Source organism: Delphinapterus leucas, chromosome 4 (genome assembly GCF_059928025.1).
Source record: "Delphinapterus leucas isolate spDelLeu-1000000601 "Yukka" chromosome 4, BTC_Dleu_Yukka2, whole genome shotgun sequence".
NCBI classification, from domain to species: Eukaryota; Metazoa; Chordata; class Mammalia; order Artiodactyla; family Monodontidae; genus Delphinapterus; species Delphinapterus leucas.
The window spans coordinates 147,630,813-147,653,921 of NC_143132.1; the positions used below are offsets into that span (position 1 = coordinate 147,630,813).

The 23,109-nt window shown below is 45.0% G+C and overlaps 1 protein-coding gene across 20 annotated transcripts in view; it reads right to left on the reverse strand.

Moving 5' to 3' along the window:
- THRB (thyroid hormone receptor beta) overlaps positions 1-23,109 on the reverse strand; it is a 397,985-nt gene that overhangs the window by 67,567 nt on the left and 307,309 nt on the right. For 17 of the 20 annotated variants that reach the window (XM_089911216.1, XM_089911223.1, XM_089911214.1 and 14 more), the window contains one exon: positions 2,504-2,764. The exons of the other annotated variants lie outside the window; for them this stretch is intronic. In XM_089911216.1, the coding sequence (XP_089767342.1) occupies positions 2,504-2,764 (261 nt within the window). The remainder of the gene's footprint in view (positions 1-2,503; positions 2,765-23,109) is intronic. 20 annotated transcript variants of the gene reach the window in all.

Below are 23,109 nucleotides of genomic sequence, written 5' to 3' on the forward strand. Positions count from 1 at the left end.
GCCCAGGAAAGAGATACCAGGCACGCTTGCAGGCTAGACAGAGAGAGCCAGGAACTCAATGCCCAGCCTGGATGGATGTCAAAATAGAGCTCTTCTCACAGATCCTCTGAGGAGGTGGCTGGCCAGCCGAGTAGATGGAGAGGACCCAACTCGGAAAAGAAAGGCAACCACTCCAGTTGTTTCCCTGGCCTCACCACCACCTCATCAAATACCGGTGTCCATTGGGAACGAGTGAAATTCAGTTTACAGTTTTGGCCATGACAGTAGGCTTCCTCAGCATCTTCACGCTGAACCAAGGAATTGCTTCACGTCCATGCCAGTGTGAACCCTGGCTGTTGCTGTGGAAACTACAGGAGCGTTTACCTTAGTTGCGTTCCTTTTAAAACTAAAATCTGGAGGAAGGCCTTTCATTTACTAATTTAAGTATATTTTCCTAGTCAACAATTCTCCACCTTGCAGCAAAAGAGAGCTGAATGGATGCGAAATGGATGATCAAATCTAAACCCCCTGCGATGTCACGCTGCACCCCACACCCACCTGTCCTGGTCTCCTTCTTCATCCCTCACCGGGCACTCAGCGCAGCCCAAGGAATTTATGTGATTTAATGATGCAGAGCTGATCATAACGGTCACAGCAAGAATGAAGCTGCTGCTTAGAGAGCACTATGGGAGATATTGTGCTAAAGCGCTTAAATCCATTATCTTCAATTCTATCAACAATCACATAGGTTTGCTCAAGGACAGAAAGTAGAAAGGCTGAGATTCTAGCCCAAATATGGCAGACTCAAAAATCTGTGATCTTAATCACTGTATTTACAACACTTAGGGTCTTGGATCCAAACAGAAACTCTTTCCTTCTGCTCTTAAGGTTTACCAACAAACTGGAAACTGGACAGCGTCGTAAACTCTACACATCCAAGGCTAAGATTTCTCACAAATGATGGAGATGGGCCCATGAATGAATGAACGAATGAATATGGGTACCAATTAGGAATAAGTCACATTTAGTTTGTGAGGTCCTTAGATCATGAGGACACTGCAGTTTCCTGTAAACCAAGGCATTTCACTGTGAACCAAGGACTGATGTGGTGTTGACGCCAGCTCCTAAAATCTGAAGATACAACCTGGTTACAAGTTCTAAGACTAACTCTCAATTGCATTTCAAACAAGTGTGCACATACACACAGAGACACCTGTTTTATATCCTGACTTTTTGGGAAAAACTTATCTTGCTCTTTTTCTAAATACCCCTTTCAATTTCTCAAATCTCCTAAATAACAAAGATGAGAGACAGTTCAAACACAAATCTTCCCCAAGAGAACATGTATGGTTTTGACTGTATTGAAATCAGAGCTCATACCACTATTTTATTATTTGTCTAGATAATCCTATTTTCATCTGAAACAATCCACACACCCAACTTCACAGGTCAACTGGTGGTTCCAAGGAGCTTCTGAAGTGTTTTCAGAAAAGTTAAAGGACCAGCAGTTTTTTGAGAGGGATGAATATGATCATGTTTTATGTTCAAGTTAGAACACTTTGCAAAAGTCCTTCATGGCTCATATATAAGAGTCTTTACAAACTTTCATTAATATATCTTGGTATGTGATTGGCAGATTTTCAGATACACCATTTAAAACTTTATCATGCTAACACAACATTGTAAATCAACTACACTTCCATAAAAAAATAACTTGATCATGAGTCAAAGTCCTTAAAGCAAATGGAAAAAGACCTTATTTTTAAAAATGCTGAATTGAAAAAGAGTGGGAGGTCACATGAACTTGGACATTTAAAGACACAAATTGATTTAAGAAGCAAAGATTTTGCGAAGCCCTAAGACCATAAAGCGATCAACACAAAGACATCTGTCAGGGTGGAGGCGACCTGAGGTAAAGACCAGTTAAATCTAATGCAGTCAGAAACTTAGGCCAGTTTAACATCTTTTTATGAGGTGACAACCCCCTAACACCATAATCTCGCCTTTCAGGATGATGACACAGGACTTAACGAGTAAAAGAAAACAACTTCACACCTCTCTCTTGAACATGAATTGTCTATTTAGGTTAAAGGTAGACTTTGAGATCCCATTAGCTACTGGCACAATTGGGAAAAGTCATGTACACACACACACACACACACACACACACACACACACACACGCGCGCGCGCTTCAAAGCAAGTAGTTACGTAACGATATCAATGTCTGTTTCTACTTAGCTTCGAAAACAGAAGTGAAGCCAAAACTAACAACCCTCCTGCTAATTAGAGAAAGAAAAATGTCTTCTCCCCAAGTGCCCCAACATGAAACTGAAATTAACTGCTTTCCTTTGGAACCCACTTATTTTATGCTTCCCAGAAGATATGGGGATAAAGAAACTCTGGAAGAGAGCAGCTGGGGAAAACACATGGACACCATACGTGGACTCAGTGGAAACAGAGCACACACTTAAGAGAAAATTCTTTTCCTTGTGGCAACTGGGGTCTAATAAAAATCTGGTTACCTTTACATTTCTTCTCTTCCGTTTGGAAGGTCTGGGCGTTAGGGACGCTCTGATCGTTCACATCGTCGTGGTCCAGATGGAATATGGAGCTGGTCCAGGTGGCCTGGATGAGATGCCGGGGCGACTGTTCATTCTTCAATGCGCTGCGCCTCTCTGGGGGGCTCTTCCTGTGCAGGCAGGCTTCAGACATTCCCACAAGCTTCCACTCCTGCTTGCCGTGGGGACAAGGCTTCGGCTTGTCCCAGGCTGGAAGGCCATTTTCTGGAGGGTTGAAAAACACGAGATGACGAGCTTTGGCATTGTCAGGACGGGGCTGAGATGGAGAGGTTTGGAAGGCAAGTGCTTTCTCGGTTCTTTGGGGCTGACAGCGTTCGCACACCCCTCCCCTTGACAGTGGTCATAAGATGCAGAGGGTGTCAGCCTCGGGCATGGAGCCACCGGCGCTGGATTGCCTGTCGGAGTAATCAACACATTCCCCCGATTTTACTGCCTACAAAGATGTCAGCTCCTCCATGGGAAGGCTGCCCTTTCGCCAGCCCTGCTCCCGACAGCGATGGCCCAGGAGCAAGTGGACACCAATTTATGTCACTGCTTAGATGACCATTTGAGGTCTCGAGGGTCAGGGCTGGCCGTGGACACTTTTCAGAGCCTCAGGACATAAAACGTCCAGGATTCGGCCTTATTTGACTTGGGTGTTATCACAGGCTGACCTGAGGGGCACCCTGTTGCTTAAGAGGGACGTGCCACGTGGCTACGTGAGAGTGACAACTCTGTTCTCCCTGTCACCTTCCACTCCCGACAGCCTGACACAAAGGGCTGCCTCTTCCAAGAGAAACTGTGTCGATGGTTTCAATGTTGTCCCAAACAGGCGAGGAGATCAGATGAACCGAGCAGATCGTGCTTTATTTGTGGGGTAAATTAAGAGCCCTAATGATAGAATGAAAAGCCACATGTCTCTTGCATTGAGATACAGGCAGTTATGGTTTATGTATACGATGTTGTTTTCTCTATTAGATTTACAGGGACTTAAAGGTCTGCCCTCTAGAGAATGGGAAACAATAGAACAATATAATGAAAACATTCTCACACTAACCTTCCCTGGTGGCAAATTTTACCTCCTTGAATATTTTACTGAATACGGCTATAAAGTAGAGAATAAAAAGGAGTATCCTAATATATATAATTTGTAGATGCAGTCACATTAAAAAACATAATCCATCTGGTCACCCATATTTCCAGAAATTTGTAGGCTATACTGTCTGTCAAAATGAGAAAAAAATATAGAGTTCTACTTTTAAAGTGATTATAGACAGTGATGGAAAGACTAATCGATAAGTGAATTTCTTTTATGCTGAAAGGGCCAAAGGACCGTGAATATCCATATCAGAGAGACAAGTCCATCCTGGTCTGTGCATAGTACTGGGAATTTAAAGCTGCTGTTCAGACACTTAAAATGAATTTTAAATTACTTAATGCAAGGGTTAAACACGCTTTCGCTTTTCACAAGCCCCCTCTGTAAAGCTACTAGATGCCTTCAGAGATGTTGGTTAGGGGTGGTTTCTCTAAAGGTGTCATCTGTTCTCAGCCCCTTTTGGAAGTTGCATTTACCTTTCCTGGTCTTGGGGTTACTGTGTGGAAACCCCGATACCCCTCCACTTCATTTCTAGTACAGGAGAAGACTGTGAACAACTACCGCAAGACAGCAATAATCGACACGTGATTTCTCTGTCACAGTCAATGGAAATACTGCAGCATGAAATACCCTAACTTGGCCAGTAACCAATGATCCCCTTTAAACAAAATCGTACAACTCTTTGGGATGTAATACTTGCTCTTATTCAGAGAAGAGCCCTGAAAATTCACTCTATGCAAAGGGCTGTGCTGGCATCGTGGGAGGGGAGTGAACTAGACCTGCGTTCTTTCTCCTCAGTTTCTAGGGCGTTATTCAATGCATGGTAAATCCAAAAGGTCTGGACTCCAGCGTGCCAGCTCCTGTTGCAATTACAGGCACTTAGTCTCACTTTCCATGAAAAGAAAAAAAATAGCTTAGGATCTTGGGAGATTGTATGGCATTTCAGATGAAATGTATCTGTGTGGAATCCTTTCAAGGACCTAGTATCCAAGAGGGTTTGAGGTTTTCATGAGCTAGGACTTCCCTGGCAGTCCAGTGGTTAAGACTACGTGCTTCCACTGCAGGGGGCAAGGGTTCGATTCCAGGTGTGGGAACTAAGATTCCACATGCCACGCGGTGTGGCCAAAAAAAAAAAAAAAAGTTTTTCACGAGCTAAACATAAAGCCACTGAATGCAAGGGTTAACTTTGCAAAAAGAGTTTCATTTCGTTTTTACAGAAGTGAAAAGCCTTCTCACCCATGCATGTTTCTATGATGTCTACTCAATTGTCACGGACTCTAATTCCTTGGGAAATTGCACCGTGTAATGCTCCATTTTATTTTTATTTTTTTAAATTTATTTTTGGTTGTGTTGGGTCTTCGTTGCTGCGTGCAGGCTTTCTCTAGTTGTGACGGCGAGTGGGGGCTAATCTTCGTTGCGGTGCGTGGGCTTCTCATTGCGGTGACTTCCCTTGTTGCGGAGCACGGGCTCTAGGTGCATGGGCTTCAGTAGTTGTGGCACGCGGGCTCTAGAGCACAGGCTCAGTAGTTGTGGCTCACGGGCTCTAGAGCGCAGGCTCAGTAGTTGTGGCGCACGGGCTTAGTTGCTCCGCGGCATGTGGGATCTTCCCAGACCAGGGCTTCCTGAATTGGCAGGCGGATTCTTAACCACTGCGCCACCAGGGAAGTCCCTAATGCTTCACTTCAAGTAATGTTAAAGTTATCACAGTTTTTTGTAGCACCTCCAACATTTGATTTTTCTGCAGAAATTCTTGAAATGTGGTATTAATTCCCCTACCTGCACAGAAATTAAGAAATACAGCCAAACTGGGTAGTCACTGCTCCCTAGTGAAGGGAGCGAGTCAACATGTGTGGATGAGAGATGATGGAAGGGACCCCACCCAAGGGGACATTCCTCCCTAAAGCACAGCCCATTAAAGTTTGCTCAGCACGTCCCCTGGGCCAGCAAGAGCAGGAATTTCTTCTAAGCAAGTGAGGTTATTTTTGCGGGGAGGCAAGGGATAGGATTGCCTTCCATTTTCCTAAGAAAAGAGTCCGAGGTGGTTTGGGAAAAGGGCTCCATTCGTGAGAGGCGTTTACGAGCTCGTAATTACTGTCTGTAATTACATTCATGATAGTGATATTCTGTTGCTTAATTGGCAGGTTTATTGTTGGGGCACTGCCGGCACATCTGGGCCTAAGAAGCCCTGGTTGGGTCACGGGAAAACTTGAGGGATTTACTTAAGGAGGAGTCTTGATTATTTTCCCAAGAAGAGAAGGGCATATATGATTCCTATTCCATTCCCAAGGAGGGATGAGACACGATTCCAGGCTCCTTCAATTCTGCCTGCCGAGGATGCTGTTAACTGTGTTATTTATTTATTTATTAATGGATTGGTTGAGATTTCAATGCTCCAATTTTATAAACAAAAATTTAGGTTATTTAATATTAAAGCAGAGACAAAAAGTTTTAACATTGTTTTAATCAAGTAACATAGCTGTTTGAAACAGGAAATTTTAAGACAGTTGAATAGAGCAAAGTGAAAGATTATTAGGATAGCCACTCTGAATAAATTCCTTACTAGATGCATTTGAATTTCACTGTAAGTTTGGCACTAGACTGAACACTGGCCTAAGCCAAAATTTTCTCTTTAGTGTTTAGAAGCCCTGAACGTTTTCCTTCAGATTTAAAAGAAGAAAAAGAGAAAAAAAAAAAAAAAAAGGAAGAAAGAAAAAGGGAAAAAACCCCTCTATAACAGAACCTCCTTAGCTTGATAATGGATATGCTGAATGCAACTTCACACCCCCTAAAGAATTTCAGAAAATGGCAAAAAATTTAAAACCTAGGTGAGATGTGAATTTGCAAAAACCTCTTCTCTTTGGTGTGACAAAGCTCATTCCCTCCTGGTAGGTATATGGCTCTCCTTCAATCTCATCAAAATCTATCAGAAAAGGCAGCTGGAGACCAATTTGTACCTCGCCAGTAAGATTGCTAGGGTTTAATTTCTTATAGTATCAAGCTAACAAGGTTTTATTATACCAAATGTTTGTAGAGTTTCAATGTGAAAAAAACTTACATACATTTTGAACTGTGTTATTTCCATGTTTGCTTGGCAATGATGGTTTTCAGGGATTTCCTGCTATTTCTGTATCCTTTGGTTCCCCCAAACCTCAAACCAATGAGATATTTCTTTTTAGAAGGATTAAAATCTCGTAAGACTACATCCGTGAATCTCAAAGTTTGGTAAATATCAGTCATGTGAGGCGCTATTAAAGATGGCAGGAGGGCTTCCCTGGTGGCGCAGTGGTTGAGAGTCCGCCTGCCGATGCAGAGGACACGGGTTCGTGCCCCGGTCCGGGAAGATCCCACATGCCGCGGAGCGGCTGGGCCCGTGAGCCATGGCCGCTGAGCCTGCGCGTCCGGAGCCTGTGCTCCGCAACGGGAGAGGCCACAACAATGAGAGGCCCACGTACTGCAAAAAAGAAAAAAAAAAAAAGATGGCAGGAGACCAGGCTTATTGAAATAGGATGGGGCCTGGGCATTTGTATATTTACCAAGTTCTACAGATGGTTCTGATACCCAGTAGAGTTTGAGATCCACAGGGTTAAGAAAATCTAAGGTAAGAAAACAAATTATTGGCAGATATCGGATAAGGGTGCAGTTTCCTTCTCAGACTGGAAGGTTTTACACGCCCTGGACTAAATTCGCATTATAATTAAAACATTCATCAATTGTTTTAGGATCTACTGCTTGAAGCATTAAAAGTCAGATGTTAACTGGAGTTATCTTGTAGATTGCAGGTATGGATGTGAGTAAATACTCAGTCAAAAAGCCTGTTGTTCTGAGGAATATCTGGGACACAAATGTGCACAGTAGTAGAAATACCTTTTTTTTTAAAAGGGAGATTCTGGAAATGACCATATCTTATTATTCGCATGAAGAATGAATTCTTTAATGGATCCCAGTTAACAGATGGCTTTTAATATTTCATAGTCTAGACATCGACAATTAATTTGTCAGTTATGATGCAAATTAATAAATAAGTAGAATCAAAGGAAAGAACTAGATAGGGGCATGTGAACTGCTACTAAAATAACTAGACACACATTGACCTGTGTGTCTCGAGGGCGTCTAGATTTGAATGATTGCATCTGTGTTAGATGACCATAATTCTAGTGGCTCGAATGACCCAGCATTGACCTAAAGGGTTCTTTTGCAAAAAGAAACAAACATAAATCCTATGAACAGAACTGCCTACGTCCTATCTCTGGAAATTTCGTTAAAGATAATGGAAAATAAACCTGTCCATCAAAAAAGGAGAATTGTATGAAAATATGCAAGTGTTTCAGGACATGAAAGCAAGCTTACACCTTAGAAAAGTGCTAAGGCAAAGGAAATGGAATTATGACAAAGTGCTCAGGAAGGGTCCGCTGAGTACGCTGGGGTCTCATGGCACCAATTACGATTGTGAAGTTTGCATTAAAAGGCCATCAGTATGAGGCACTGAGACCCCCGAACCATATCCTGTGTTCAGTGGATGTATATATAATACGCTTTGCCAACCCAGTGAGCGTGTAGAATTATCATCGTAGAGCATCAGGCCACTAAGTATGATGTCTCTGATTTCCGCTTAAATTTTTGACTCCAACCCGTAAGTTCAGCCTTGTGGGATTCTCAGACACATCAACTGACTTTTATTTGTGGAGTCACGTAGAACAGGAGACTCGTATTTGGCTGAGCATTTACTATGGGCCAGGTACAGAGCTAGACACTTTGATTCATCTCCATGAACATCCCGGAAGTACACAGTGTTCTACTGCTTGATTGAGCTCCCACTCCCGTGGCTCTGCCCCCTGTTCTCTGTCCTCTGGACATGTGGGCTTCAAACCTGGGAAGCTCATTCCCACCACAGGGTCTTTGCAGAAGCTCTTCCCTATGCCTGGACTGCCCCCTTCCCGACCCTTATACAACCACCCCCTGTTGTACCAAGAAAACCACGAGGATACAACTGCCTCCCCCTTTTACAAGAAGGTTAGATTTCCCCTGATGCAGAACCTCTCAGGGTTGCATTTCTCCAGGAAGGTAACCGAAAATGAAAAACCTTGGTGGAGGGAGGCAGGGAGGGGGCTGGAAGATCGGCGTCCCAACCCTTCGGTGGAGTGGTTGGTGGGTCTAATCTTTGAAGATCACTTCCTGTCCCTAAGTCTCAGATTTTCCATTTGCAAAAGGGCAATATAATATTGCTCCTGGGATTTTTCTAAGGCTCAAATGAAATGATGTATGTGGATGTATTTAGTAATTAAGTGCTCTTCAGGTGTACACAGTGCTGTAACCCCCTAATCTATATTGTGTACATGACCATATGTATCTCTTTCTATCCAAAGGGAAAAAATACTATTAATAAAACAATGTGTTACTTTTCCTAATAAGATATTCTATGTTCAGTGGATACAGGTACCTTACCTTTACTCTCAACACCATGACCATCATCAACACCGCTACCATCACCATCTGGTCCTCAACAGAATGTGTGTGTAGGTGAGGTTGTTTTTGATGACCTCCCACTTCCTTTTGACCCCCTTTTGATCGTCTCTCCCTCCTCCCAAGTCCTTGCTATTCTCATGCAGTCCTCTGGGTGCTCAGTCACCACTGTGGGAGAATCCCCTACTCAAAGATCTCTTAGTGACCTCAGGCAAGTCAATTCTCTTCTCTGTACTTTAGTTTCCTCACCTGCAACGTGGGAACATTCTATTGCTGTGATGATTAAATAAGTTCGTACATAAAAAGGTCTCGGAACAGTGCACGGCACATTGTAAACGGTAAATGTTCGCTCTTTACTCATACACTCAAATGATCTCTTTCCTTTGCCCCATCCTCCAAGCTCAAGTCTTTTCTAAACGTGATTCTCAAAGAACATCTCCAGAAGAAAGAAGTTTGACAAATGACTTCACACCACTAGCTTAATGGCTTGGAACCTGGGATGAGTCACCCCTCTCAGCAGAAGTTGTGATTTAAAGAGGATGCTTGAAGAGTGTAGGACCGTAGCCCAGGAATGAATGCCTAAAGCTGGATGTCTGATGACCGTGCAAGGCAGGTGGGAGAGACATTTTGGCGAAGTAGGCATTTCCATTCAGGCTCCTGACTATCTCATACCCGGCTTGCTTAGCTTGGTGGGTCAAGCAACCTAATAGTGAGGACACAGGTTTGATCCCTATTCACCTTTCAAGACCTGGCTCATTGTTTAAGCTTTTCTTGAACCAATCCATCCACCCTCAAACTTCCATAGTTCCAAAAAGTATCTCCCTTCCTCTGCATGCTCCTTTGTACCTCGTGATATAACCATTTATATACATGTATAATTTTCTCTTTTTCTTTTGTGGTTACACTTACATTGCCTAGCACAATGTCAATGAATAACAATTAATATTTCTTGTTCCCTAATAATCGGATAATTGCAAAGAGAAAATTGCTACCTAAGCACAGACTCTGCCTATTTTCTTATCCAGAAGCCACTGGTTAGTCACAAGGTGGATTCATTACTATTAAAACCAATTCAGTGAGATTTTCTATCACCAACAGTATTATCGTCCCCAAACTGCAGGTGAAAATGAAAGCTCTTCTGCTTTTTTAGAGGCAGGACAGGATAGTGGATAAGACTATGGGCTCAGCTAGTCAAGGTTCAGATTCTGGCTCTGCCACTTATTAGCTGTGTGACTTTGAGAAAACTGGACCTCTCTCTGGAATATCTGTCCTGTTTGTCCTGCCTCCCCTGCAAGGGCAAGAACTTATCACGGCCTCCTTGTGTGTCAGTGGCATCCCCACATTCTTCCTCCTTTACGGGACCCTAGTCAATTTATCCATCTCTCAAATCCCACAGCTCTAAGCACAGTGTCTTAACATGACAGGACCTCAATAAATGTTATTTGGAAATAACTGAATGTAATCTAGGCAGGTCAGAAAACCCCTGAAGCCGAACAGAGCACACACAGACTCTTATCTATCCAGGAATTTCTACCCACAGAACAGTAATGTGTTCCGTGCGAGACAAGTCAGCCAGACCGCTCGCGTGAGCAGCGAAGGTGGCCCCGCCAGTGACAGATGCTGGGGCACAGGCTGCGGGGTGCTCTGTGCTCAGAGAAGACAGAAAGGGCAGCCGGGTGACTCTGTTCCTCCCACTGCCAGGCTAGGTGATCTCGCTGCTTTTACTTTGGCGTTTGTACCCCATGAATGCTCTGCCCAAGCCACAGGTGTAGCCCACTGTTTGCTTCCCAGGCCATGTGCGTGGCCAAGCTCTACAGACGTGCCACTGTGTGGCTGGTGAGTCTCAGGGCCGTCCTCTCAGGCCCCCTGACCTGGCATAGCACCCCTGGTCTAGTAGCATCTGGGATGGGGTGGGCCGGCCACCAGAGGATGGGCTGCGGGCTTGTCTCCTGGTGCCTTTGGATCTGCCCAGGGTGGCGTTCTTTACCTGGCCTGGGAATCTTCAAGAGTGACCTGAAGCTGTACGGCCTTGGGCACCATTTACGAAGGCCTTGGCGGGTGGTGCTTCCCCAGAGGAAGTCACGAGACTTGTAAATTTGGAATATTTGGGCAAGAAATGGAGAGTTCTCTGAATTAGACAAAAATCAAATTGTTGACTACTTTTAAAGGATATTCACTATTACTACTTTCAAGAATTGTCAGGGAAGGTGACACAACTTTGCTGAGTAACCTGGGGTGAAAATACCTCACAGGGTGGGTGTGAAGGTGACAAGAAGCAACATATGTACGAGGCCTAGCTTTGAGCAGAAATGCAAGTGCTGGCAGGGCTCCCTTCCTATTTTCCTACTAATGATTATGGAGATCAAAGCCACTGTTCCCGGTGGGCGGGATTACACAGACACTAGGAACCTCCCAGGGCAGGGTGGACACTGTCCACACAGACCCTCTTACTATGCCAGCCTGTGGTGAGTTCCTCTCCTTTTGAAACACATTCGTTGCTTGTTCTAAAAACATGCAATCGTGTACTGTTTCTGAGATCTCACTGATATATATTCGTATTCCCAATATAAAGACTTGGCTAGCCCTGGAGGTTGGGACCAGAGACTACCTTGATATTCTCTACAATTTAAACCTGCAAAATGGAATGAAATGCTCTGACCATTGTAAGGCACACGAGGGAATGGGTCACAGCTGAGGATAGGGCCTTCCAGGCCCCTGGCTTCTAAAGGACTTGTGGCTAGGGAGAATAAGGAAGGAAGGAAACCATGTATATTATTGTGTACAAGGTATTTTACATGCATAATAATAGTAATAATGCTGATGTAAGCAGCCTTGGGCAGGAAAGAGCACTTTGCGGGAAGGAGCTCTCTGCAGGAGGTCCCTTTTGTCTTGTCACCTTTATACTGTCACCAACCTTAAACCAGGCGCCCCATGCTCTACTCATCCTGGCCCAAGCACACTTTTCAAATCTTTGGATCACACAATACGTTGCTTCACCTGTTGGTTCTTTCTTTAGATCAAAGAAGTAGAACTGAAGAATAAGTAATTAACAGACCACCAGATCTCTTCCCCAGCTTCCCCTTCAGTCACCTCAAGAATGAACAGCATCTAAAGAAAGATCACGAGATGACAAGCCTGAACTTGGCAGTGGGAGCCTACAAGTCTGACCTCCTACCTCAATGATTAACTGAGATTACTTCCCCTTTTCCCTTTAAAAACTTTCATGGCCAAGTAGTATCTTTGGAGTTGGTTTGGGGACACCAGTCCACCTTCTCCCCAGATTGCTGGCTTTGTGATTAAAAGCAACATTTTCTGTTTCTACCAACCCTTGCCTCTTGAGTACTGATTTTCGAGCTGGGAGCAGCTAGACCTGAGTTTGGCTACACTGATAAAATGTACTGAGCACTTACTATACGCCCGGTTATTAGACTGGGCTCCATAAATACAAATTACTGTTCACTGAGCACCTACTGTGTGCCAGGTAGCCTCCTAAGTGTTTTTCATACATCATCTCATTTATATGCATAGCAATATCAAGAAATAGGTATTGTGTCTGTCATTTAAACCAATGAGGAAATAAGGGTGGAGGCGAGTTAACTGACTCCTGTGTTTCTGTTTAGGATGGGTTACAATGCACAATAATTATTAGTTCCCCGTTACATTTGTGAGTTCCTTAACAGCTGGGACCATGGCTTGTTTAGCTGCTTGCCCAGCACACAGCACTGGGGTCTGGTCCACTGAATGCTCTTTGCCTGGACTGAAACTGAACTGAATGGGTGGCTCTCCCCATCTCCATCCCTCTCCTCCACAGCCCAGTGGGAGCATCCTTCTCCCCTCTGTGCTTGTTCTGTTTTCCTGTGTCTCAGCTAAGTGTCCTTTCCTATGGCCCCTACACACTTTCCCCCAAACTTCTCTTCCTTTATTTCTTCCCCTTTCCAAGTGCTATGTGTCTGTGGCTATTTCAAGATCTGGAGCAGAGGTCTCTAAAGAAACTGGGCGCTGGGGTTTGAGAAACAAAGAATGACATTTTATTTGAAAATTTGGAGAGAAAAGCTTTTATTAACACTGCATTGATGTACGTACAGAATGAATGAATGAATGAATGAATGAATGAAGTACTGAGGTGGGGGTAATGTGCTCAGGGCTTACTCGTCAGCTGCTTCACTCCTGAAATTTTATAAACAAGATTGCTGAGGCCCTTGTTCCGCCTTTGTCTGTTTACCTGAAACGCGTCCTCAGAAATATCGTCTTGTAGGCAAAGTCTTGCAAAATTAGCCTCTTTGTTCAGATAGGCTGCTTTCCATTGCTGTGTGGTTTTGGTTTTCTTTTCCTGAGCACTTGCCTATTAATTTGCCCTTTTGTTGAGCCTGGCCTTCTCTGCCCTTGCATGCAGGCGAATTTAAGTTTGCTATCACAGCGGTTTTCTCTTGTTTCCCTGGCAGTGATCCTCAGTCCATTAAGTGAGTGAGATCTGGGAACTGCTAAGACAGAAACAAATCTTTTCCTTATCTGGCTGGTCTCACTTCTCCAGTTTTCCTGCCTATTCCACTAGGCAATCACTATCTCCATGAAAAACAATCAACATAGCCATAGAACTCTCAAATAAGTATTCTGAAACTAGAAACTACAATGATCATCTCTTGGTAAGTTAAAACCATTAAACATTTTTACAAGTGTGTGTGTTTAGAACCTTTAAATGGGATGCACATTCATCTCTTTTAAAGTTTAGCTTGAAACAAAGTTAAAAACCAAGCAACAAAACAACCTGTGTTCAAAGACCACGGGGGAAACTCCACTTGGAGTTTCACCCCATGAAAACGTGGCAGTATTTACCCACACGGGAACAAGCTGAATGCTGGAACACCGACCACAGGCCCCAAAGACTGGGAAAGGACTTTCCAGTGAACACAATGGAATCCTCCCTTGGGAATGGTCATTGGTTTTCCATAATTCATACCGAATTTAATCAGAGAATCCTCAGGTCGGATGACTCAAACTTGGAGGTAATTACTCTAATGGCCACAGAGATTCCATTTAGGATATTAAAAAGGCTACAGCTGTTGCAGGAACATTCATATTAAAGAGCCACAAATGCACAGTAAAGGGAACAGATGTTTGTCACCAGGATTAGATTTCTCCTGTGCGAAAGTTCAGGTCTTAGTGTTTATTCTTGTTGCCAGTCTGAACCCACAGTTTTGAAAAAAAACATAGGTCGCCTGTAAGCTCGGCCCCATTTTATGTTCCCAAACTTGAAATACACCTTCCACAAGTAGGAAAGAATGTGAATCTTTTCTAACTTTTTCACCTAGGACCGGGACATAATTTGTGGATTGAGAACAAATTTTGAGAGTTACCATTTATCAAATAAAAAGACAAAATACGACTTGGGTAATCAGAACAATTTTGTACATCACACTTTAAAGGAGTCTTATTACTTGGCAGCAAAACACAAATTCTATCAGTGAAATTACACACACTCAGGGCTTAACAAACTGGACAAACATATACGCTGCTGTTAAAAAAATAAAGTAACATACAAGCCTACAGAGGTCCCTTCCTCTGGGTTTTCATAGACTCTCACGACCGTTTTTCCAGATATTGCTTTGTGCAAAGGGGTAACTAGGAGCGAGATCTCGGCAGATGTGCCCTTCATTTACAGAGGAAATATCTCAGTCTGGAGAAGGATTGCCCATCTCCAACCTGCCTGGCCCCCGGCGAGGGCCAGGCGTGCCCCATGACCCCTCCATCCTCAAATGGCTTGTGAATGTCTAAGAGGCCTTATCACTCTCCCGTAGTCTGAGGACCCACAGAATCAGCGTCACTGGGAACTTGTTAGAAATGTGGGATGCTGGCCCCAGAACGGGTGAATCAGAACCTGCTTTTAAACCAGATCCTCACGTGATTCACGTGCACATGGATGTCTAAGACACTCTGTTCTGGGGCACAGTCTCCATACAAAGTAGACAGGATTTGTTAAACGTGTGGTTTAGCCAGTTTAAACTTTGGTGGGATTTTTAATATTTACTGCAGAGAGATGATTTTCCTATCCAGAAATCAGAGAGGAAAGTAGTATTTGATGGGTTGCAGGTTAGGGAAAGTAAAGGGACATGCCTTTATTATTTTTTTTAATTTAATTTAATTTATTTTATACAGTAGGTTCTTATTAGTTATCCATTTTATACACATCAGTGTATACATGTCAATCCCAATCTCCCAATTCATCCCACCACCACCACCCCCCCCGCCACTTTCCCCCCTTGGTGTCCACATGTTTGCTCTCTACATCTGTGTCTCTATTTCTGCCCTGCAAACCGGTTCATCTGTACCATTTTTCTAGGTTCCACATATATGCGTTAATATACCATATTTGTTTTTCTCTTTCTGACTTGCTTCTCTCCGTATGAGTCTCTAGATCCATCCACGTCTCTACAAATGACCCAATTTCGGGGACGTGCCTTTAATGCCTTTATTTCCTAAATGGTTAGTTGGTAACTTTGCTTCATGAAATGGAAAAATCCAAACACAAAGATTTCCGATTATAATTTCCTTTCCTTTCATTTCATTTCCTCTCTAGAGATATCCAGCAAAATAATAAAAGTAATAGCTAACATTGAATGTAGGCTTACTAGATGCCAGGCACCCATTCTGAGATTAAATGTAAGATTTAATCTTCACAATACTCTGTGAGGCAGCAAGATTATCCTCAGGTTTTAGATGAGGGAACTGGTGCACAGAGAGGCTTAGCAACAAACTCAAGATCACACAGTGAGTAAGGGACAGAGTCGGCATCCAAATCCAAGGAGGGCTAGCTGACCACGCCACACCTCTCCCTGTTATGGGAAACCCACAGCAAATGACTTAGGTGACCATCTCAGGCAGAAGAACTAAATTCTGTGGCCTGAAACACGGAGTTAGAGGTTTGAAATAAAGACACTAAAGCTCAGAGAGGTCACGTTCGTGCTGCAAGTCACCAGATGAGGGAAGTGCTGGGGTGGGTCTTCTGATTTTTCATCCTATGATCTTTTAATTCAAAACATACTTTTTTTTTTTTTTTTGGTATACAACAAGGATTTATCGCTCAATCTCAACACTTTCAAATTCTGACATTTTCACTCTGTACCTCAAACATTAGTAGCTGTTTTTCTAATTAAGACTTTTGTCTTCCAGTAAATCTACCAAACACAAGACAGCTCTGCAGGGCATGATTCTCATTCCCACACTGATTTTTTCAAAAGGCTAATGTTTATGATAGTACCGGCTCTGCCTCCAAGTGGCCAAAAAACTTAGAAAGAAAACAAAAACAAACAACCGAGGTAAGGAAGAACTGACTTGTGTCCTAGCTGCCCATCTCAAAGGTTAAAAGGCCACCTGATGGTTTAGAACTGACAACGGGATAATTTCATTTGGAGTTTATGATATTGAGAGGTAGCCCTTTTAGAAGGTCTCCTGGGTGCCAGGAACGGTGCACACAGCGCTTTATTTACTCATTAGAACGATGCTGTGAAGGAGATGGTGTTATGAGCCCCGTTTCATGGATGAGGAAACGCTGGCCGAGACAGCTAAAGATATCGTCCAAAGTTACAGATAGTAAACGGGGAGCTCTTCTCATACTCCCTAGGTTACATTCTGCAGGTGAGGCAATGGTAGCCCAGGGAAGAAAAACATTTGCCCACAGTCACGAAGCTAGTTAAAGGGCAGTGCTGTGCTTGGAATCTTCCTCCAGAGGGGCCAAGCTTGGCTTGATGGCAAATGGGAAATCCTAGGGAATGACAGTGGACCGTCTCAGCGTACATATTGCTTTGAGAGAGGTTCATCTAGCTCCTCAGGAAACATGGCTTCAGAAAGCCAAATCTCTCCTTAAAAAAAGGACGGAGGGGCTTCCCTGGTGGCGCAGCAGTTGGGAGTCCGCCTGCCGATGCGGGGGACGCGGGTTTGTGCCGCGGTTCGGGAGGGTCCCACATGCCGCGGAGCGGCTGAGCCCGTGAGCCATGGCCGCTGAGCCTGCGCTCCGCAACAGGAGAGGCCACAACAGTGAGAGGCCCGCGTACCGCAAAAAAAAAAAAAAAAAAAAAAAAAAGAAAGAAAGAATGGAATCCAAGAGCATATTTCTTTAGAAATGTAGGACGCACATGATGTCCAAATGAACAGGCTTGTCTTATTTTGAGCATGGAACAAGAGATGTTTGAGATGCAAACATTTCCAACTTTCTGAAAGTCTGGCCTGAGATATTTTCTGACCAAATAGTAACCAAAAGAAGAACAAATATTGTGCTGTTAGCAATTATCCCGTGTGTCTGGTACGCGTCCACAAATGGCAGCTTCTGCAGAAGGAGTCGAGCTACCAAAGTGATGGAACCAATGCGCTCTCCAACCAAAGAGTGTGTGTTCTCTTGCATATTCTCCTGGTTGGATTTATTTGGGACAGTGTGGCAAGCAAAGTCGAAGGTATCAAAAATGATCCACACTTGCTTCCCAAGACGGACAGGCAGCTCACTTCCTGGGGCTGCCTTGCCTACAGCTGCCTCAATTCTAGGGGTCCATTTGCCTGGAAGATGATACAAGGTGGGGATGAGGAAGTAAACTGCCAAAGTGAGGAAGCTGCTCTGGAAGAAAAATCCCATTCTGCATGCTACCTCCTCACGAGGGTCACTCAGTGGACCCACATACCGACTCACAAAGAGTCACAGCCTGAAGTTGCCATGAGCACCTACAGGGTTGCCCCTAAGCTGGCAGTCTGCACCCAGGATTCTGCCTTCCTGGAGACAGCTGACAGTGTCTGGAGACAGGCCAGGGATGCTGCTAAACATTTTACGATGCACAGGCTAACCCTCCACGAGAATTATGCAGACCCTCAAATCAATGGTGCTGAGGTTAAGAAACCCGCCTGCAAGACTGTGAGGTGAGCGAGGTTCTTGTGGCCTCTGGTTCAAAATGCTCTTACTCTGGACTTCCCTGGCGGTCCAGTGGTTAAGACTCCACGCTTCCACTGCAGGGGGCGCAAGTTTGATCCCTGGTCAGGGAGCTAAGATCTGGCATGCCACGCACACAGCACAGCAAAAATAAATAAATAAATAAAATTTAAAAAATTCTCTTCCTGTGACCCGAGTGAGGCACTGGGTTTCCTCCTTTCTACCCTCCTCCCACGGTCAGTGTGACTGATTCCGGGGAGGGACAGTCCAGTTGAATTAATACACACTAAGGTGTGAATGGCTGATAGATCCAGCACTAGCAGGAACAGCTGCAGTTTAAGTGACTCATGAATTTAATCTAAATTCAGCTCCAATCTGGGAAATTTTAGCGAGGGTGCCCTAATAACACAGGCACTTATTTTTAGTAGATGGGCGAGATGGTGAAATTTGCAAAGCATTGCTCACCTTTTAAAGTCCTAACATACATAAACAAATCTGTGATGTGGTTCCATGGGGATATAGTCATGAATACCTTTTTTTTATTTACCTTTTTTTGGCTGTGCCATGCGGCTTGTGGGATCTTAGTTCCCCGACTAGGGATTGAACCTGCGCCCCCTGGCAGTGAAAGTGCAGAGTCCTAACAACTGGACCGCCAGGGAATTCCCTGAATACTTTTTTTATTACAAGCAATTATTTGTACTTGGTATTGATCACAGTTGCTTTCCAGCAAGGGAAGAAACCCTATAAAAAATTCCTGTGCCCCAAACAGAGCTTATTTACCTTCTCTTCATTTCTAATATTGACTTGTGGGTTTGATACGCTAGGGCCCATTTGCTGGGTATTTGAACGGCCCTCGTTACCATAAGTCCCAGGCTGTCTCCTCTCTGGACTGCTGTGGACCTATATTTGGACGGCAGGCTGCGTAGGCTTTTATTTAAAGCAAGCGAAGCAGACACAGCCTGAGCAAAATAATTAGCCGTGGAGATGAGCGTCAGAGTCATTTCTTCTCATTTTAAGGCTCAGAAACAGAAGATTTTGCCCTTCCGTACGCAGAGGGTGTGACGATGTGAAGCGGAAGTCATCCTCGCCTGCCAATCCTACATTGGGGCGACTTCACTTTACTTCGCTCTCCAGATTCTTTGTCCTGATGAGCAACAGCTAGGGGACGTATATGGTAGATCGATGGGTAGCAGTATTCCACGCTGAATTTCAGAGGCAAATTAGCAGGCTCCACTGGTCTTCATCTTACGGGCTCTGGGTAGTAAAATTCAGAGAAGAGCTGGAGCTGAGAAGGGACCTTAGGGCTCACACCAGTTCAAACACCTCGTTTATGGCAAAGGAAACAGGAGTCCAAGAAGGGGGCCTGGTTTGATGGAGGCCACTTGGACAGAGTCACAAGCAAAACCAAGCCTGACCTCCCACAAGTGTACCGACTCCTAACACCAAGTTCCATCAGGAGCCTCCCCTGTGACACAGGGAGTGCTGAGACCGTCTGGGGTGAAGCTGGGTGAGGGCAGGTAGCCTTCATCACGATGAAGCGACCTCCTTGTTTCCAGAACAAGCAGCTCCTGGTTCCGTGTCTCGAATCTGGCCTCAGGATAGAGGTAGCTGCTGGTTGTTTAGGATGAACTGATACCGGGCTGAAGTGGTCCTTGTCCCAAGATAACTGGCAGACTCTCTCAACCAGTGCTTTCCTGGGGGCTGGCCCACGATGGTATTCTACGGGGGGGAGCAATGCCGGCACTGCAGCGTGCCATCGACGGTGGGAGTGGGGGACAGTGGTAAAAAGCTACAAGGGGCCCAAGCAGAGCGGACCCTTCGACAGAAAGAGCTACCGAGAGATAGAAAGAGGGTGAGATGGGGATGGACAAGACAGACTGGGGACTGTGGACCCGACAGCCTGTCCAGGAACCCCATACTCTAGACAATTTTTTTTTTTTTTTTTTTGCGGTACGCGGGCCTCTCACTGCTGTGGCCTCTCCTGCTGCGGAGCACAGGCTCTGGACGCGCAGGCCCAGCGGCCATGGCTCACGGGCCCAGCTGCTCCGCGGCATGTGGGATCTTCCCGGACCGGGGCACGAACCCGTGTCCCCTGCATCGGCAGGCGGACTCTCAACCACTGCGCCACCAGGGAAGCCCACTCTAGGCAATTTAATTCTTGTCCTCTTGGCCAGCGCATGTGGAGATCAAAGGACTTTCTTCAACTAATTTGTGGCACATGGCAAATCCCTGACAGGGTCAGGAAAAACAGCAGATTCTGAATCTTGGAAATTTGGAATCTTAAGCCTCTATTAATTAAACATGCCATGGACCCTGTAATTTGAAAGGACAGAAAATCCACCATGGCTACAACTGCCCTTCCCCAAAGCAGAGATTAGGCGAATCACAGGCCTGGTCAATATTTCCTGAGTTCTTCCAAGGGAAGGGACTGGGTAAGAAATCCTTGTCTGGAAAGGAGAGAACAATAGAATTGGGTGTCTTATGGAGGCAGGCTAGTGGCCAAAAGATTCTAGAAGCTTTAGTAATAGATTTTCAGTGATGTCTCCTTTCACAGACATCCTAAAAGGATGTTTGAAATGAATGGGCACTTCTCAAGGATCAGGCCTGGAAAGTGGGACTGGAAGACCTATTTCTGAGTCACTCCCATGACTCTTTACTTCTTGGACTGTGGGATGGTTTGCTGGGGAAAGCTGGATGGCATTTGGTTACGGGATTTAGCAAATGTGCTTGAGCAAGACGACAAGATAGGCGCATTTGTCCCCTTAAGCTTTCCTGGCGGGGTGGTGCATTTGACCTGGAGATATCTAGGTGGTGGTGGTGGTGATAATAAATGCCACAAAGATGGCGTTTATTGTTTAGTACTTGAGCTCCCAGTGTTCCAGCCGTGGTGCTAAGCATGTTGTTTCTTTTGACCCTTACATTAGTATCGAGATCGCTAATGGTCATGCCCGTTTCACAGATGAAAAAACTGAGTATTCAGAAAGGGAAGGCCACTTGCCCAAGGTCACAGCTGAAGAGGTAGAGCCACACTGGATCCCAGGTGGATGCAACCAGAGGCCTGTGCCCTCGGCCCCCCTGCTGCCTTTTAAGGGGTCAGCAGTGTGGATATGGTTTGGGGCGTTAGCAATGGCTGGTGCAGAGCTAACTGGAGTAGAGATGGATAGACTTTCCTGGTTTGGAGACACACGTTGTCCTCATTGTTTACCTGCTCCCTCTCCCCTCCAGCCTTTTCCGCATTTAAAAGGAAAAGATAAAAGCAAACAAAGATAAACAAAACAGAGCTTCATGGAAAGAATGAAGCAAGTAAAAAACAGGCAGGCTTTCCAACAAACAAATAGAAAGCTCCTCTGTCCTTTTGAGAAATCATCAAAAGCAATAAAACAAGGGCTGGGAATCAAGAGACAGGGAATCAAGAAGGACCAAAGGGGAGGGGCTCCTCCGGGGTCTCAGGAGAGAACCTCAGCCAGAAGACAAGGCCTCCGAGTCACTGGGATGCGGACACTGAAACCTTCCCTCCCTTGGGGAACTTGCAGGCTCTTCCTGACCTGTCAGCAAGCAGGAGGGGCTTGCTGTTCTCAGGGACCCACTCAGCACCTCTAAATATCCTCCTTCCCTGATTTGTAAAGGCTGCTTTGTGACGTAAAGGCCACCAGCCTTAAAGTGATGCTCTCTGCTTTCACGTTTCTGTTTACTCTTTCTGGAACTGAACACGGATTTTTTGGTAGCTCATATCATTATGTTTTAAGCCCTTGTACCTTAAACATGCCTCATGGAATCATCACCCTGTCAATTCAGTCCCAAACAACAGGAAAACATTCTCCACGGGACCTCTTCATCTCTCAGATGCATTGTTAGTCACTGATTTATGCTACTTAGAATTTCTAGGGACAAACGTGTCTTCCTGGCTTAGATGCGTAAAGCCAAAAAGAAATAAAAAGTCCTATCAAATTTGCAGTGTGAGGGCTTCCCTGGTGGCGCAGTGGTTGGGAGTCCGCCTGCCGATGCAGGGGACACGGGTTCGTGCCCCGATCCGGGAGGATCCCGCATGCCGCGGAGCGGCTGGGCCCGTGAGCCATGGCCGCTGAGCCTGCACGTCCGGAGCCTGTGCTCTGCAACGGGAGAGGCCACAACAGTGAGAGGCCCACGTACCGCAAAAAAAAAAAAAAAAAAAAAATTGCAGTGTGTGCAGAGGAGGGTGGTGAGGGGAGGCCAGAGCACTCAGGTGTATTGAGTGCCCACCAGAGACAATGACTGTATGCATATTACTCTGTGCCTTATTTATTTATTTATTTTTTTGACCTCTGCTGTTTCCCTGGGGACCACAGAACTTGTCACACAGGAGCACCCCCATAAATGTTGACTGATTTACTTAGATTCTCACTGCAGTGCTAGGATGCTTTCTGCCCCCGTTGGACAATAAGAAAATTAAGACTCCACGAGCTTAAGTGACTTGCTCAAATTCACAGGGTTAATAAGTGGCCAAGGGGGGATTTGGCCCCAAGGACACATGACTCCAACGTTCTTTTCACTATACCACACCAACTCCAGAAGCAACTAGAACAGGTGGGCAAAACAGAGCACTGTAGCCCTGTCTAAAGAGGCTGACAGTACCAGGAGGAGGTGCAGAGGACTGTCACAACTTTTTGAACACAAAGATGACTTTAATATAAAGACCAAGTCCTTGCTGAGCTCACTCACTTCCAGAATATTCTCATGCATTTGTACAGCCCTTTGTGACACAGACTCATATCAGAATCTGTGTCTCCCTGCTTCTTGGCCACACAGCTGGACTGCACTTCCCGGCCACCCTTGCAGTTGAGAATGAAAGCATTGGCCACCACCTCCAGGCCCCTCCTATAAAGCATCTCCATGCATCTTTTCATTTTCTTTCCTCCCTTCTCCTGTTGAATGGAGAGAATTCTGAAGTCCTAGAGGTGAGTGGGGATGGAAGAAGGAAGGAACCTGGGTTCCCAAAGGACCACAGGAACATTACCCACCGAGCAAGAACACGTGGCTTTGGATTTAACATGAGTCAGATGTAAAATTCTGTTGTATGAACTCACTGAGATTTTAGGGTTCATCTTGCTAAAGCTGAGAGCACTGTTT